The 15,240-nt window shown below is 42.9% G+C and overlaps 1 protein-coding gene across 1 annotated transcript in view; it reads right to left on the reverse strand.

The window, feature by feature from the left end:
- Positions 1 to 15,240, reverse strand: part of sspo (SCO-spondin) — a 97,124-nt gene that overhangs the window by 35,661 nt on the left and 46,223 nt on the right. The window contains 23 exon segments of the mRNA XM_008294493.1: positions 153 to 329; positions 581 to 751; positions 895 to 941; positions 1,063 to 1,215; positions 2,859 to 3,096; positions 4,317 to 4,451; positions 4,693 to 4,860; positions 5,520 to 5,726; positions 6,976 to 7,140; positions 7,539 to 7,759; positions 8,081 to 8,226; positions 8,385 to 8,551; positions 8,679 to 8,831; positions 10,380 to 10,438; positions 10,545 to 10,644; positions 10,813 to 11,013; positions 12,131 to 12,301; positions 13,563 to 13,763; positions 13,878 to 13,924; positions 14,032 to 14,201; positions 14,288 to 14,367; positions 14,475 to 14,645; positions 15,039 to 15,209. Coding sequence (XP_008292715.1) covers positions 153 to 329; positions 581 to 751; positions 895 to 941; positions 1,063 to 1,215; positions 2,859 to 3,096; positions 4,317 to 4,451; positions 4,693 to 4,860; positions 5,520 to 5,726; positions 6,976 to 7,140; positions 7,539 to 7,759; positions 8,081 to 8,226; positions 8,385 to 8,551; positions 8,679 to 8,831; positions 10,380 to 10,438; positions 10,545 to 10,644; positions 10,813 to 11,013; positions 12,131 to 12,301; positions 13,563 to 13,763; positions 13,878 to 13,924; positions 14,032 to 14,201; positions 14,288 to 14,367; positions 14,475 to 14,645; positions 15,039 to 15,209 — 3,519 coding nt within the window.

Genomic DNA, 15,240 nt, shown 5'->3' on the forward strand with positions numbered 1-15,240 from the left:
AATAACTAACACTGCAACTATGTCCAACTGTGGCAACAACAAAATCACACACACAGAAACTTTACAATTTTAAAGAACAGTTAGGTACATTTTTACTTTACCTAACTGACCACTGCCAGAATGACCCTGTGTTGACATTTATCAGTAAGTACCTGGACAGGGCCGTTTGTAACACAGCTGAGTCTCCTCACTGTTCCTCTCATTCTCGATCTCAGAGGGACACGCTGCGTCTCCTCCCTCCTCACACACACACACCCTGCGTCGTGACACAGACCCCGCCCCACAGCTCCGGGAGCACGGCGACCATGGTGACCAGGGGCAGAGGTCATCTATAGACAAGGGGGTCAGTAAGATAAGAGGAAGTATCAACTGCATTTTACTTCATAAAACTTGTTCATTGACACATTTTTTAGGATTAAGCATGTAGTTCATACATTATACAGTGCAGTACATATAAAAACATTAAAAATAGAAATAATGTGTGGCGGATATTTGGTAACAGCTACATTTTTAGATGATTAAAAATTAACTGATACGAAAATAAAAAATAAATAAATTGTGACCCTGAGACAGGACTAACCAAGGCAGGGAGAGGTCTGACAATGTTGGGTTTCTCTCTCTGGCCCGGTGCAGTGAGACCCATTGTTACGTGGTGGTGGGTTGATACACGCACGAGTTCGAACATGTGTGCCCTGTCCACAGGTCACCGAGCAGTCAGACCACACTGACCAAGGGGTCCAACCACCGTCCACTGGAAACAGTACAAAACATTTGGTCATTGGATGCATACCAAAATCCAAACTTCCACACATCTGTAGTAGTGTTGTTGTTATTCTACCATACTTAGGCGTACTGTATGTACTCTTGGTCATCAAAATAAAAACAGTGACCTACCTCTGCAGTCGATGTCTTGGCAGTAAACCCCTTCTGGGGTGCATGTGCTAGGATGCAAAACAAAGTAGAGAGTGCTTGAAACACAAAGTGGAAACTCTTAAACCAGTGAAAACCATCAGTCAAATGTTCTTATATTCAGATATTCTGTGGGGTCTCTATCTATCTCACCATTGTTTACACTCTCCTTGGAGCCAAGTGTCTCCCACACTAAGCTCCTGGTCATCAAGGAGACAGAGAGGTGGACAGGGTCCTGGGCTACAGGATTTGTGCTGGACTTCCTCAAAGTGGCAGTCTATTCCTTCAGTTTCTGGGATCAGAGACCTACATACAACAAGGACAAACTGTCAGTCATTTTTTCCTCACCCTAAGTCACGCAGCAGATCACTGAAAATCAAAACTAAATTGATTTAAAAGATTTATGGCCACAAAATGACCAAACATTCAGTCAAAGTCATTATGAACTGTTAAAGAATCTATCTTTGTAGAACAGTGGCCATTCAGGTCAATTTTAATGCAAAAAAACTTCAGGAGCAGCAACTGGACTTCTCTTTTTTTGATTTCTGATAAGGTTTCACCTCTTGGATGAGAGATGAACCAAAGAAAGAGAAGTTCAGTCGTCATCTACTGAAGCTCTTAGGATGTCCAAGAACATGTACATCAGACTGCTGTTCCGGGATTTCAGCTTCAGCTTTATCACAATCAACCCTCAGTCACCACTGGCAGTCAAGCTTTTACATCTTGGGTTTTTTTTTTTTTTACCAAAATCCCAGTCAGTCAATATCCATCACAGTTTTTTTTTTAAAACCCAAATCACTGTCAACACAGGCACTGTCCTAAGTACTATACTGTACATGCTACTGATCCGTGACTGCTCAGTCACAGACAGCCTAAAGTGGTCTACAAACACCTCACACACACAATAATAAAAGGCCAATCAAAGCCTCTACTACGTGACGTAACAATTCCTTTCACAGACATGAACTTTCTCCCATCCTGTTTCACTGTCTGGTAGGGCAGCTGCTTTGCTGCAAAGCTAACATCACCGTGAAGGGAGCAAAGTGCCCAGAGGATTACCAGTGCCAGTCTAACCACCATTGGTGAATATACGCCATGTAGTGCAGGAAAAGGCCACCAATATCATCTAGTAGTGTACACATCCTGCTCATGGTCTGCTCGTGCCCCTCCCCTCAGGAAAGATGTTGTGTGATATCCAGGCCAGGACAACATGCTGAGAGACTAATGAACACTGACTCTCACTGACCCCACCACTCCCATGTATTCTGCTGTAATGCATTACTGTTTGCACTGCACTGTTTCTGTAAAAGCTGCTGTTGCAATTCTTTAAATATGTTTTTTTGGGGGAGAATATAGAAGCTGCCTTTAAAATATAGAGCACTGTGGAAAACTTAAGATGTCTGCATTCCTATCTATCACACCATGCCATCAGAAAGGCAACTTCATTGTGTACCATGCCAAAAACACACAGCCATAGTCAAAAAGAACTATCTTCTGCAATGAGAACACGGTGTCCAGCATCATGGCAATGCTCCTACAAAACCCTGATCTGAACATCCTGAAGTCAGCCTGGGATCGCATGAAGAGATAGAAAACACTGAGACAGACTTAATCTAGAGAAGAAAGTGGCTAAAACATCTGCACAGCACTGCAGGCTTCCATTTGCACTTAGTAGTCTAGATCATGATTTGATATATAATTAGAGGATGACAACAACTGATGAGCATTTACTTCAAATAAACATCTTCCAAAGCAAATAATCGGCATCTCACATCAGCTTTAGTAGATTTTGGTAGGGCATCTTGCACATACTACATACTTCAGGTCCAGCCACAGCATTTAGATTCAGGTCTGGATTGTGACCTGGTCAAAGCGCAAAATAACCTGTTCTCATATGGGTGTTTCAATAAGTATAAGCTATTATTATTCAGTGAGTGTCTTTTACTCACCTGTATCTGGTTCTACGGCCCTCCCCACATGAAACACTGCATGGTGCCCAACTGGACCAGGAGCTCCAAACACAGGCAGCTTGGCAGCTGTGATTGGTGCAGAGAAGCTGTCCATCAGTGCAGCTGCAGTTGTTACAGTCCACCTGATGCCAGCTGCCGGCCGCCCAAATCTGCCCCAGTGAGTCCACACAGTCACACTGCCACAGCTGCACACACACTCCGTCCTGCTGCAACTGACCTGAACACACACATACACATATGATTTACACTATGTCTTATGTTACTGAAGAGACAAGTGTTTCAGTAAGGTTTGTTAGGGCCAATTTCATTAAAGTGCAGCAGTACCTTTACATCAGTTTACTGAAAGCGCAGATTTTTTTCACATGTCTGGAGAAGTTTCGTCAGGCAAGCTGTTTTTATTAATACTTAAAAAAAAATATACACCATCTTCTTATTTTCAGATTAGGAGTAATTAAATCAGCATTACCACAATTTTAAAATCACACGAACAAGTTTTAAACACAAGAATGGCTTATATCTGATAAACTGCCTCTCTTTTACTGTTGTAATGTTATTGTACACTGTATTTTTTTCTCTCTCGTTTTTTTTCTCCTATTAACTTCGCTGTTTTTAGCATTTCAAAAGCTCTTGTGGACAAGTTCTTCGAATTAGCACAAGTGCTAAAACACTCAAACAATGCATCTGGTTTGTCCAATGTCATTGTGATGTCCACATCAAATAAACAATCAAATTAAAGCAAATGATCCATCTTTGAAAAAGCTCATCTGTTAGCAAACAGCTCCCTGTTTGCACATCCAGTAGACACACAGCAATGTTATTATTTATTTGGAGCTGTGTATTCTGCCAGCAGTTCTTTTAGTTCATTTTGTCTCTACCAAACCCAAAAGTTCATCAGAGACTTTCTAACTGTGTGTCTTGTGAACAGCTCTGGACCGGTGGGCCACATTGAGTTACAGCCAAAACGCCTTAAAACATTTTCTTCAAACGCCCGACACATACAAACAGCCATGAGATCCATTGCTGAAATAAAAGAATTTCATATAGCATCTTTAAGTTGAGTTAATTTCCACTGTAGTGATGCAGGGACAACATCTCAGCTACCAATACCTCAAAACTTCAACAAATAAACCCCAAGTATTTAAAGGGACAGAAAATATCACAGATAAGTGTGAAAAAATATGTTTGTACTTTAGGTAAACTGACCCTTTAAAGCTGCTTTGAAAGTTCACTTTTACAAGTTGTGGGTTACCAGTACCAGGGTTAGTTCAGATAATCATGTTGTGTACACATGAACACAAATGCACACACAAACACATACATTCTTTCTTGTTGAATATCAACTAGCACAGGTGCTTCAGGGAAAAAAAAAAACATTCAGATATGCAAGCATGCACACACAAATTTAAAAAGGCATATCTTTTAATAAAATGACGGCACCTTTAGGGCAGCGACAGCCAGGTTGACATTCGTTGTTGCCCTGGCACTCTATACCCTGCTGGAGGTCGGAGCAGCGCTGTGGACACTGGTTGGCACACAACACGAACTCTTGGCCCAGTGGGCACCCTGCTTCATCTGACAATACATAAGCAGAAGGTCATGAATTTTCCCATGATGCTGCAGGCACTGTCTTCATGTAAAGTGCCTCACCAAAAATGCTGATCGCAGGCTGTGCTGACTTTTTGAACACAAAGAATCGCCCAAGAAAATAGGCATATGCTGAATTAATGAGCATTCAACCATGCATAGCATGAACTAACCCTAAGGTCACAGTGATCTGAACAGGACATGTGTGTGCATGTTTGGTCAGTCTCACCACAAGGTTTGGTGTTACAGGGTTTGACCTGGTTCTTCTCTCCTTCACATTTCTTCCCACCGTTCTTGGGTGGGGGGCTGGAGCAGGAGCGAGTGCGTATGGAGCGCCCACCACCACAGCGCTTATCACAGCGAGACCAGGGACTCCACCGGGACCAGCCTCCATCCACTACACCATCCAGACACATACACAAGCAGGCAAGACAGTGTAAAGTAGGGCTTAGAAATTCAGCTAAAAACCTATCACAATAAAATTCCTCCTTTTAATAAAGGCCAATAAAATATAGTTGAATTTAACCACTTTATTTTGAATTTTACAACTCTTCTTTCTTCAATATTTTAGCTTGATGATTAAAAGCTACTTTTATTACTTAAATCAAGAGTGTAAGGACTTGTAAATATGTTTTATAAGTGTTTATATTTGTCTTAATTGTGCCTTCCTAATTCCTATGATGAGACACAGTGTTGTCATTGTGGCTTGCATTGAAAACATTTAAGTGAAACAATAAACATTTGTTCCAAACAATTTTCTTATTGCTATTGATGAAGTGCATCATAGATATCACTATCATTTCTTCATCCAGATCTACTGTAAAGGACTTCATATCTCAAGAACTTTTCAAGTGAAAAGTTTGTTTTTTATACGAGGGAGAAAACAAATAGATTTGGAAATTAGTAGCTGCACACCAAATATCCTACAGGAAGAATGCTGGATAATCCCAAATGTTGAGCAGACAACTGTGTTGACTGAGACATCTATTTCCATTTACCAACCATTATGAACTGAAAATCACAATTGGACTCCAAATGCTGTTCTTTCTCACTGACCTCTGCAGGGCTTGATGTTACAGAAGCGATGCTCCAGGTTCCCTCCAAGGATGTCCTCACACCATGAACCATTAGTGCCAGGAATGAGGAAGGTTCGGATCCTCTGCTGCTGACCCACTCCGCAGGACCGCGAACAGGAGCCCCACGCCCCCCACTCTGTCCACGAGCAGTTTCTCTGCACACAGTCGGCCCCTACACATACCTCGCCTTCATAAGGAAACATAAAAAGGCACAAGACTGCTTGATACAGTAATTAAATACGTCTGTGTGTTGTTGGGGTTTTTTTTACTAACTGTGATGCCATTGCTTTAATTGCTGGTGTCTCATCCTCTTTTCTATTTCTTACATTTGTAATTACAGTTTTCTAATAATGTAAGCAATTTATTTATAGAATTTATAATGATTGTGCAAGTATCTAGTAATTAAACTGTACACAGCTTTAAAACACTGTCACTGGTACAGCCCTCAGTGCTCTATATGTGTGTAGGTAGGTTGTCTGTGTTTTTTTTCTTTTTTGCTTTTCAGGTTGCACACCCTGAGAAGCAGTAGAAGTGGCCTATCACACCTGTGGCCACTCTGCACTTACGGTGGAGCTCAAAAGACAGGCAGCCCTGATCATTGTTGCCAGCAGGCCAGATCGGCAGCAAGTGAGCTGTTTGGTATCAGTGTCTTGCCTCAGCCAAGTCTGTGTGGTTCTTTTAGAGACTTTGCATTGGTTACATCATTTTGTTTTTCTAAAAAGCTTGCTTTTAGCTGATTAAGTTATGGCTTTAATTGTGAATGAAAAGGTTTTTTTTTTCATTCCATAATCAAATTCCTCTTCCTTTAAACCAGCTTTTAGTACATCTTTTGTTCCTCCCCTTATCCCCTAGGTCACAGGGATGTAACAATCACATTAGACTAGACTGAATCATGCTTGGGCTGCAGGGTGGCGCAGTTGGTTAGCACTGTTGCCTCGCAGCAAGAAGGTTGCCGGTTCGCGTCCTGGTGCGGACACCACCGGAATCTTTCTGCGTGGAGTTTGCATGTTCTCCCCGCCCATGCAGCGTGGGTTCTCTCCGGGTTCTCCAGCTTCCTCCCACACAGTCCAAAAGCATGTTGAGGTTAATTGTTGATTCTAAATTGTCCGTAGGTGTGAATGTGAGTGTGCTTGGTTGTCTGTCTCTAAGTATAGCCCTGTGATAGACTGGCAACTTGTCCAGGGTGTCCCCTGCCTTCGCCCTAAGTCGGCTGGGATAGACTCCACCCCCCCACGACCCTAGTGAGGATTAAGCGGTGTATAGATAATGGATGAATCATGCTTGAATCATAAGAATGAGAATTTCATTACGTGTCAATTAAGTTAGTATTATTGTAATAACCAACAGAGATACACATTCAGTATGTGACATTCACATTTACCGTATTTTGAATGGTAAACGGAAAGACTGAGTGTGGATGTGAGTGGCGGTCCTACCTGGACACTGGGGCAAGTTGCAGGCCTTCTCTTGGTGAGAACTTCCAGAGCAGGGAGGTGTGATACATTGCCTATGACGGGACTTCATGGCTGGGTTCAGAGTATCAGTGCAGGTCTTAGTGCAGGGACTCCACATTGACCAAGGGGAGAAGCCAGAATCCTCATCTAAATGAGAGTGAGGAGGAAAGAGCAGTCAATACGAAAAAGGCATTTAAATACAAACTTGGTGACTCATGAGGAAAAATAAAACCATCATGTACAAAACAGTTCAGGCAAATAAAAAAGGCAAATACAGACAACAGGAAAGTGAGTGGATGCTGAAGTCAGAGAATGACATGAGTAAAAAGCTGAAAAAACACAAATGGTTCAACAGGCATGATATAAGGCTGGTATTTCACCTGGTAAGGTCGGTTCTTCTGTTGGAACAACAACAACTGCCAAAAAGCAAAATCAAAAATTCAGTCGTCATTCCATGACCAACATCATCAACAAAGTTTCATTTCTGCATCCTTAAGCACACCCACTACACATAGCACCACCTCTGTGTAAATTAAGGCCCGTACCTGGACAGTCAGGGGCCTGGCAGTAGGTTGTTTCCTGGCGTGGGCCCTGGCAGTCTCGCCCTCCATGTACTGGGGCAGGGTTTGTGCAGCCCCTAGAGCGAGTCTTCAGTCCGAGACCACCGCAGGACAGTGAGCAGGGACTCCAGGGACCCCAGGGCGACAAAGCGCCATCGACTGGGCAGTGCTCCAAGGAACAGTTCCACCTGCCGTGCTCACAGCCACTACAGGGAACAGAAGGATGGGGGACTGAGGCGTGGTTCTAGTGAACTTAAGAGTTTGGCTGTCATAGCAATGATAATCATGGCAATAACTCAAAAGTTAGAAATGTAGACATGGCGCCACAATTTTGCAGCTTCATGTTATAGTATGTTTAAGACTTGATAGGCAACAGGTAGTGCTTTATTATGATATTCAACAAGGAACTAATTATGAAGATCCTGTTTCTGTTTTGGACATTTCAGGGATCTACATATACCCTCTAATTGCCCAAAATCAGGAGACCATATGTAATGCCATCAGTATTTGCCAGATTTATTGTTTACCAGGTGCTGCAGTCATGGACAAAGGTATCCCCAGACTGGAGCTCCATCCCCTCTGAGATGTTCTGAATTATTAGAACTGAGACTGGTGTGACAGAGACACTCTGCAGAGAAGTCAGAAACTCTTTATCCACCAGACACGGACACTCCTGAAACACACAAATTACAAAGATTCAACAGTCTTTTGGAAGTTTTGTTTCAGTTTTATGTAAATTTATCAAAGCTGTATTCTGTGGCACAGCTTGATAAAACCAGTATTAGAATCTGTCACAAGACTACCAGGATGTTTAAATTGCTTAGAACCTACCAGCATGCAGATTCCGTGGTGTTGGTAGGTATGCGGAGGACAGTGGCAGCCTTCTTCGCAACCATCAGAATAGCAGCCCACCCTGCCGCTGACCTGAGCACAGCTGAAGGGACAGCCTTCACCTCGTTCACACTCCCTGTACAGCCTGCCAGGAGGGCAGCCCACATCTGAACAACCACAGGACGTTAGCACAGTGATAAGGATTGAAGACATTAAAAGGCAATTCTCAAATTAGAGATGGTTTGGAACGTGAGCATGCGCCATACAATTGATTTAAGGTATAATTCAACTCACCAAGGCAGACGTGGGTGTTGCATGTTTTGCTCTGCCGACTGGGGCCACTGCAAGGCGGAGAGCTGCAGAAGCGAGAGCGGGACTGCTGCCCTCCACCACAGCTGACCGAACATACTGACCACTGAGACCAGGCCAGCCACGGGCCCGCTGAGTCTGGAGGCAAAAACACAGAGTTGTGATGGCAAGACTGCATAGTGAAAGACAGTGACATGATTTAAAGTCCCTCTTTGGTCATTGACGAAACCTGTAAAAACTCATCGCGATGTATCAATATTGTTGCGGAGGATATGGACAAAAGGCATCATTCCATCGCCTTGGAAAAGAGTGGAGTGGTGTTTTGTACCCAAAGAAATTGACTCCTCCGACATCAGTCAGTCAGTCAGTTCTTCCTAAGTGTCGAGTGCAAGATATTCTTCTCTGTCCAGGCAAAAAGAATGACCACCTATATGGTGAAGAACAGATATGTCGACACATCAGTCCAGAAAGGCGGCATCCAAGGCTTCTCTGGGTGCTTGGAACATACTTGAGCCCTCAACCAGCTGATCTGGGGGGCTAAGGAGAGCAAAGGAACCCTAACAGTTGTCTGGCTCAACTTGGCCAACGTATGCGGATCAATCCCTCATGACCTCATCAACGTGGCTATGAAACACTACCATAAACCCGACCCAATCGGGGGAATGATCTCCAGCTACTTCAAAGGATTTAAGCTACGGTTCAAGACAGCCCATTTCACAATTCAGTGGCAGGACTTTGAGAAGGGAATTGTAACGGGCTGCACCATCTCTCCCATCTTGTTTGTCATGGGCAATGAACCTGCTCATAACAGCAGCAGGAAAGGAGTACAAAGGGCCATTAATTAATGTAGTCCAGCACCCACCAACTTCCAATAAGAGGCTTTATGGATGACTTCACCATAACAACTTCAACCCACGTACAAGCAAGATGGATCCTTAGGGCACTTGATGATGTGGCAACCTCGGCTCGAATGCAGTTCAAGTCAAGAAAATTGAGGTGCATAGTGATCAGAAATGGAAGAGTGACAAGCAAGTTCCAGCTACAAATTCAGGGGGAGACTATACCGTTGATCAAGGAAAACCCAATAAAGTTCCTAGGGAAGTGATACAACGCATCTCTCACGGACCAGGAGCAATGTTACCAGAACAGAGAAACAGGCAGATGAATGGCTGAGAAAGATCAACAGGTCAGGATTACCAGGAAAGTTCAAGGCCTGACTCTTCCAGCACGGTCTGCTACCAAGATTGTTGTGGCTACTGATTATGATTATTAGGATTTGTATGCTTTTATCAGTAGTTGTAATACAAAAATATCTTCTTCGTTTTAAAAAAAAACTAAAGTAACCAACAGTTTAATCATTTTGAATATGGTTGTTTGTGCATGTGCTGCTCAAATTACCAAGAGGAATGAAAGCATCTTCTGTTTTCAAACAGTACTGTGAAAATTAAACTTCTCAGGTTTCACTACACTGACATTCTTAAAGCTTATGTTTTAATTTGGACTAACAACACATGACATAAATACCTGTGCACATGTATAAGTTGCAGTTTTTTTGCTGCTCAGCAACACCCAGGCAGCCTCTTCCACCACTCTGAGGAGAAGGATTATCACACAGACGTCTCCTGAATTTCACTCCTCCACCACAAGGAACTGAGCACTCAGTCCAGGTTCCCCATTGGCTCCAGCCACCATCGACATGGCAACCAGGCAAAGACTGACACTGCAGAACTCCAGCCTTACATGAACTGAAATAATGAGAGAAATATAGGAAAACAAAAAGGGACAAGATGTTAGGGTATTTTATCACTTATAAAGTTCAACATGTTGTACAGCTAGTTGGGTGTGTTGTACCAGTTTTTGCAGTCACTGATTATGTTGTCTCCTGGATTTGCAAACTGCCAGTCAGATCCACCAGGCCATACCCATGATGCATTACTGGAATCCAGACCATCTGCACGAAGAGACAAAACAAACAAATAAAAAAAAAGGTTGAATTCACCAGAGACAAAAATGTATTGATTCGACATATATCGTCCTAGTCCAGCTATTCAACTAGTCTGACTAGAGTGACTTCATTACTCCATTAGCAATTTGCATATAAACAGAAAATGGATCGAACCAGTAGCAGAGCTGTTGTGGTACTTGCAGCGACACTCCTCCCTGGCCACACACACTCCATCCTGCAGCACCATGTCACCTGGACACCCACAGGTCCGGCTGCACCCGGGGGAGTCCAAGCACTCTGTGTCACCATGGAGATCCGAACAGGAGCGAGGACAGGGCTTCCCACATGGCCATTCCTCCTGGCCTCCACCACAGTCTTCAGAGAACAGGGGGAAGTAAGTTAACAAATAGAGTAAAATAATAGGTGTTGTGCAATAAAAATTAAATTGACATCCATTTCCTCTTGTTTCGGTCCTTCTCGAGGCTGATTTCTTAAATGTGTTTCGTTTCAGTCACAGGGTGTTCACGTTTACTCTAAAACACATCAGGAGTAACAGGGCAGACTGCAGTTTTGAGCAGTTGTTCCTGGGAGATATGTCTGTGGAGATCCACAGTAATCCAAGTTACAGTAATTCTAATAAAAAAACAAAGCTGAAACTCCCAGGACTACAAAAGGGGCAAAAAAAAATCCAAATTCTAGAAAGAAGTACCTCTCTAAATGGACAGAGATACAGCTGAGCTGGATGGAACATGTGACTAGTTGAAACCATAATCTATCAAAGCTGTATTGAAAAACCAAGAAACCTCTGTATTGTGTGTAAATAAATCCAATTCATTCCTGAATAGATGATTTATGAACAGCGTTTCTTTGGATTTTTCCTCTGACACTTGTCCACCCGTGTGCACAGCACTGTCCTCTTGCTCCAAAGAAAAAAAATGTCACGCTATTGTTAACCAGTAACCCCAGTTATCATTCTGTTGTGACTGGATATTCACAGGAACATAAGAGGGCAGAAGGAGTTCAACCACGCCAGAGGCTCCATTAATCTTCCCTTTCAGGCACCCTTTTTACTTCAACAGGCCTTTTGCCTTCTTATATTTCAACTCAAGTAGGCTATTCTCTCTCCCAGGTTTCACCTCCAGTAAAAGATACAGCAATGTATTATAATGCCGTCATGTTTCTTGTAAGGCCTCTCTCTCTCTTTGTTTTTTTTTTTTTTTTTAATTAAAATTTCTGACTGACATATTCAACCATCATACAGCTGGTTAGAACAATAGGAGACAATTAAAAAAAGACAAGACCAGACTCTGTAACATTATTCACATGTCTGAAAAAATACGGCCTCTCTTAATTTTTTCCTTCATCTTTTCCAGAGCATGTCTTTAATTCTTCATTTTATCCTCACTTTCATTAAGCAACCTGTCTTTTATGTGGAACACACATATTTTTCTGCATGCACTCACAGTAAATATACATCCTTTATTATGCTGACCTGAGCAGACAGTGGTATTGTCGTGGCAACCGCGGCTCTGCCTGCTCTCCCCCAGACAGGCCAGACCACCAAATCTGGCGGGAGGACTGTTACATTCCCTGGTACGAGTGGACGACCCAGCACACCCATCACACTCTGACCACGCTGACCACGGACTCCATGAACCATGAACTAGAGGGAGAGATAAAAAAAGAAATGAGAAGGGGAGGTACAATGCAACTATATACAACTGAGTGAGAATCAGGAATGGGAGAGGAAAACAAGAAGAGGTTGATTCATTAGTCAACCTAAATAGACAAGCACCAAATTACGAGTAAGAGACAAAGACACATCGTGGCAAACAACAGAAGCAGAAAACAACACAAACACAACAGAAAGACAAATTGTGACAAAGTGGGGGAAAAGGGCATTTATTATTATGCTCCTAGGCTACAAGCTCTTTTATGGTATTTTACTAATTTTTAAAAAAAATTTACTTTTAAAATCTTATCTTTGCCATTATGAGATCTAGCCATACATGATGTACCATGTGTTTTTTTTTTTTGTTTTTTTTCAGCAAAGTCTACTTTACATCAAAACAAGAGGCCCACAACCTCTGAATTGTTGCAATACAAAACTAAATCCCCTATTTTATGTTTGCTTTTATACAAAATTAGATTTATTGTCAGCCTTATGTTTTAGATAATGAAAATCGATTTCAAATCCAGATTACTGTTTGGTGCACAGAGATATTATTTGGATATGTGGTAGGCCAATGTTATGAAACAGGTGGGACTTTTTGACTTATTCAACCAAGAGGCAGGAGTGTGAAAATGGGTGAAGAAATTAGTGAAGACATTACTTTGCAGAAGGTTGATCTGTATTTGTAATGTTACTACCTTGGTAGAAATATGTAGAAAGCATAGCAAAGTTGCAGTTCCACTCTTTCTTGTAATATGATATTACCACTGCATTGCATTGCATTGCATTAATAATAATATATTTTAACATTACCATACGCAATGATGAGTTCATAAATCATTCAAGACGACTAACGTATGTGGAGCTGGAAACACAATTTTATGCAGATTGTAACTATGAATAAATTTCAAGTAAATTCAGGATTACTGCACAGAGCAGCAACTAGCACTGTTAGAGAGGTCAGGTCGTATGGGTTCATTTGATATGTATAACAGTATAAGTGTAATATTTCAAGGGAAATTCAACCAAGTAGACCGGATATGAATTTTGATGCAAGGTGCATCCATTAGGCTTGAAGCGTTAAAGCTTAAAGTTTGATAGAGTGGATAACTTGTGTCAAACCAAATTCACCTGAATGTATCTTTTTTTTTTAGCCAAAGCTGCCCGAGCAGTAAACACATTTTTTACAGAAGCCTTTATGTAATATTGGTTTTCCTAAACAAATGTTTCTACCTCAGTGGTAATATCTTACCTGGACAGAAGGTCATGACAGGGCAGGGCTGTCTCTGGATTTGAACTCCAATCCCATTGTGTATTTCTTGCTCCCCAGGGCAGGGCGCCCCTCCAGCCTTGGGCTCAGGACAGCCACAGCTCCGATAGCGGGACACTGACTCTGCCCCACAGGTCCTGGAGCAGGGAGTCCACTCTGACCACTCGCACCAGCCACCTGGCACTAAGAAACCAGAGTGATTGGAAAATCTATGAAACGGTCACTCCCAGGTCTGTTAAGCATTTATATGATCATTGATAATGACAAATACAGAAACTCAAAGATGGCTGTGGTCACCTGGGCAGGGGTCTCTAGTGCAGTTAAACCTCCCACCCTCACAGGTGCTGAAACACAGACGACCAGAATGATTATTGTTGACTGGTTCTCTGTAGGTGTATTATGTTGCACATGAATGTATTGTATGTGGTCCTTGTGTGTATGTTATTCTGACCAGTTGTTGCATCCATCAGGGGCGTCTATAGTTTCTCCTGGTTCCAGTCGGTGTCCAGTGTTGAGGTCCAAGCAGGGACAGTCGTCCCTCTCTATACAGACTGTACCGTTAGCAGACAAGACTCTTGCCTCTGTACAGTAGCATCCTGGCTCACAGTGCCACTCACAGTGCTGAGGGAAAATTATAGTATAGAAGTAGGACTTAATGTTGAATTAGTAGTAATGGGTGAAAAGGAGTCATGTTTGGTGATACTCACTGCCAGGTCATCACAGGAGCGAGGGCAGGAGGGCCCACAGCTGCTGAACACTGTGCCTGGGACCTGGGAGCACGGTGGCACTGAAAACACACACAAAGTCACACGTTGTAATATCACTGACATGGAATCCACGACAGTGCACAAAACTCAGTATAGATAGCAGACATCACATCCTCAAAGCCAGTACCTGGACAGTGGTCAGTGTTGCAGGCTTTGACTTCAGTTCCCAGCCCCTCACAGTAATTCCCCTCCCCCTCTGGACTGGGGCTGTCACACTCTCTCCTCCGGCTTTGCATCCCCCCACCACATGACTTGGTGCACTCTGTCCAGGTACTCCAATGACCCCAGCCACCATCACCTGAAAAGACCCAACACGTCATGATGAAGTAGTACAAACAAAACCAACTACACAACACATAAAGATTTGAGTGCATCAGTTCATTTCAACAGCAAATACATAAATCCAGTATTTCCAGCATTTTAAAGGAGTATAAATGTCACCTCGTAAACTGTAGATCATATGGCCTCTCATTTCTCAGGATAAACCATGTGTGACAATGTGAGCTGGCTGTATACAGTGTGCTTACTGTCATCCACTTGAGGTTATAAATAGTCATCCAGTGGCAGAATGAGTCTGACAGGGTGTTCAACTGTAATTTTTCTCATAACTGACTCATATTAAGTGACAGAGAAAAATGTGCTCACACAGCTACAGTGTCAGTCAATACAGGATGACACAGAATGAACTCACGGTCACATGAGGCGATGATGCAGACTTGGTCCTCACGGTGAGGGCCTAGACATGGCAGACCACTGCCAGCACGCTGGGGGCTGGAACAGAACCGGTACCGAGACTGGAGACCTGCTCCACACGACACTGAACACTGACCCCAGGGAGTCCACACTGACCACTGGCCGTCAACTACAAAGCGGTGTTTGTTCGCATGTGAAAG

The sequence above is a fragment of the Stegastes partitus genome, unplaced genomic scaffold, assembly GCF_000690725.1.
Source record: "Stegastes partitus isolate 25-593 unplaced genomic scaffold, Stegastes_partitus-1.0.2 Scaffold967, whole genome shotgun sequence".
NCBI classification, from domain to species: Eukaryota; Metazoa; Chordata; class Actinopteri; family Pomacentridae; genus Stegastes; species Stegastes partitus.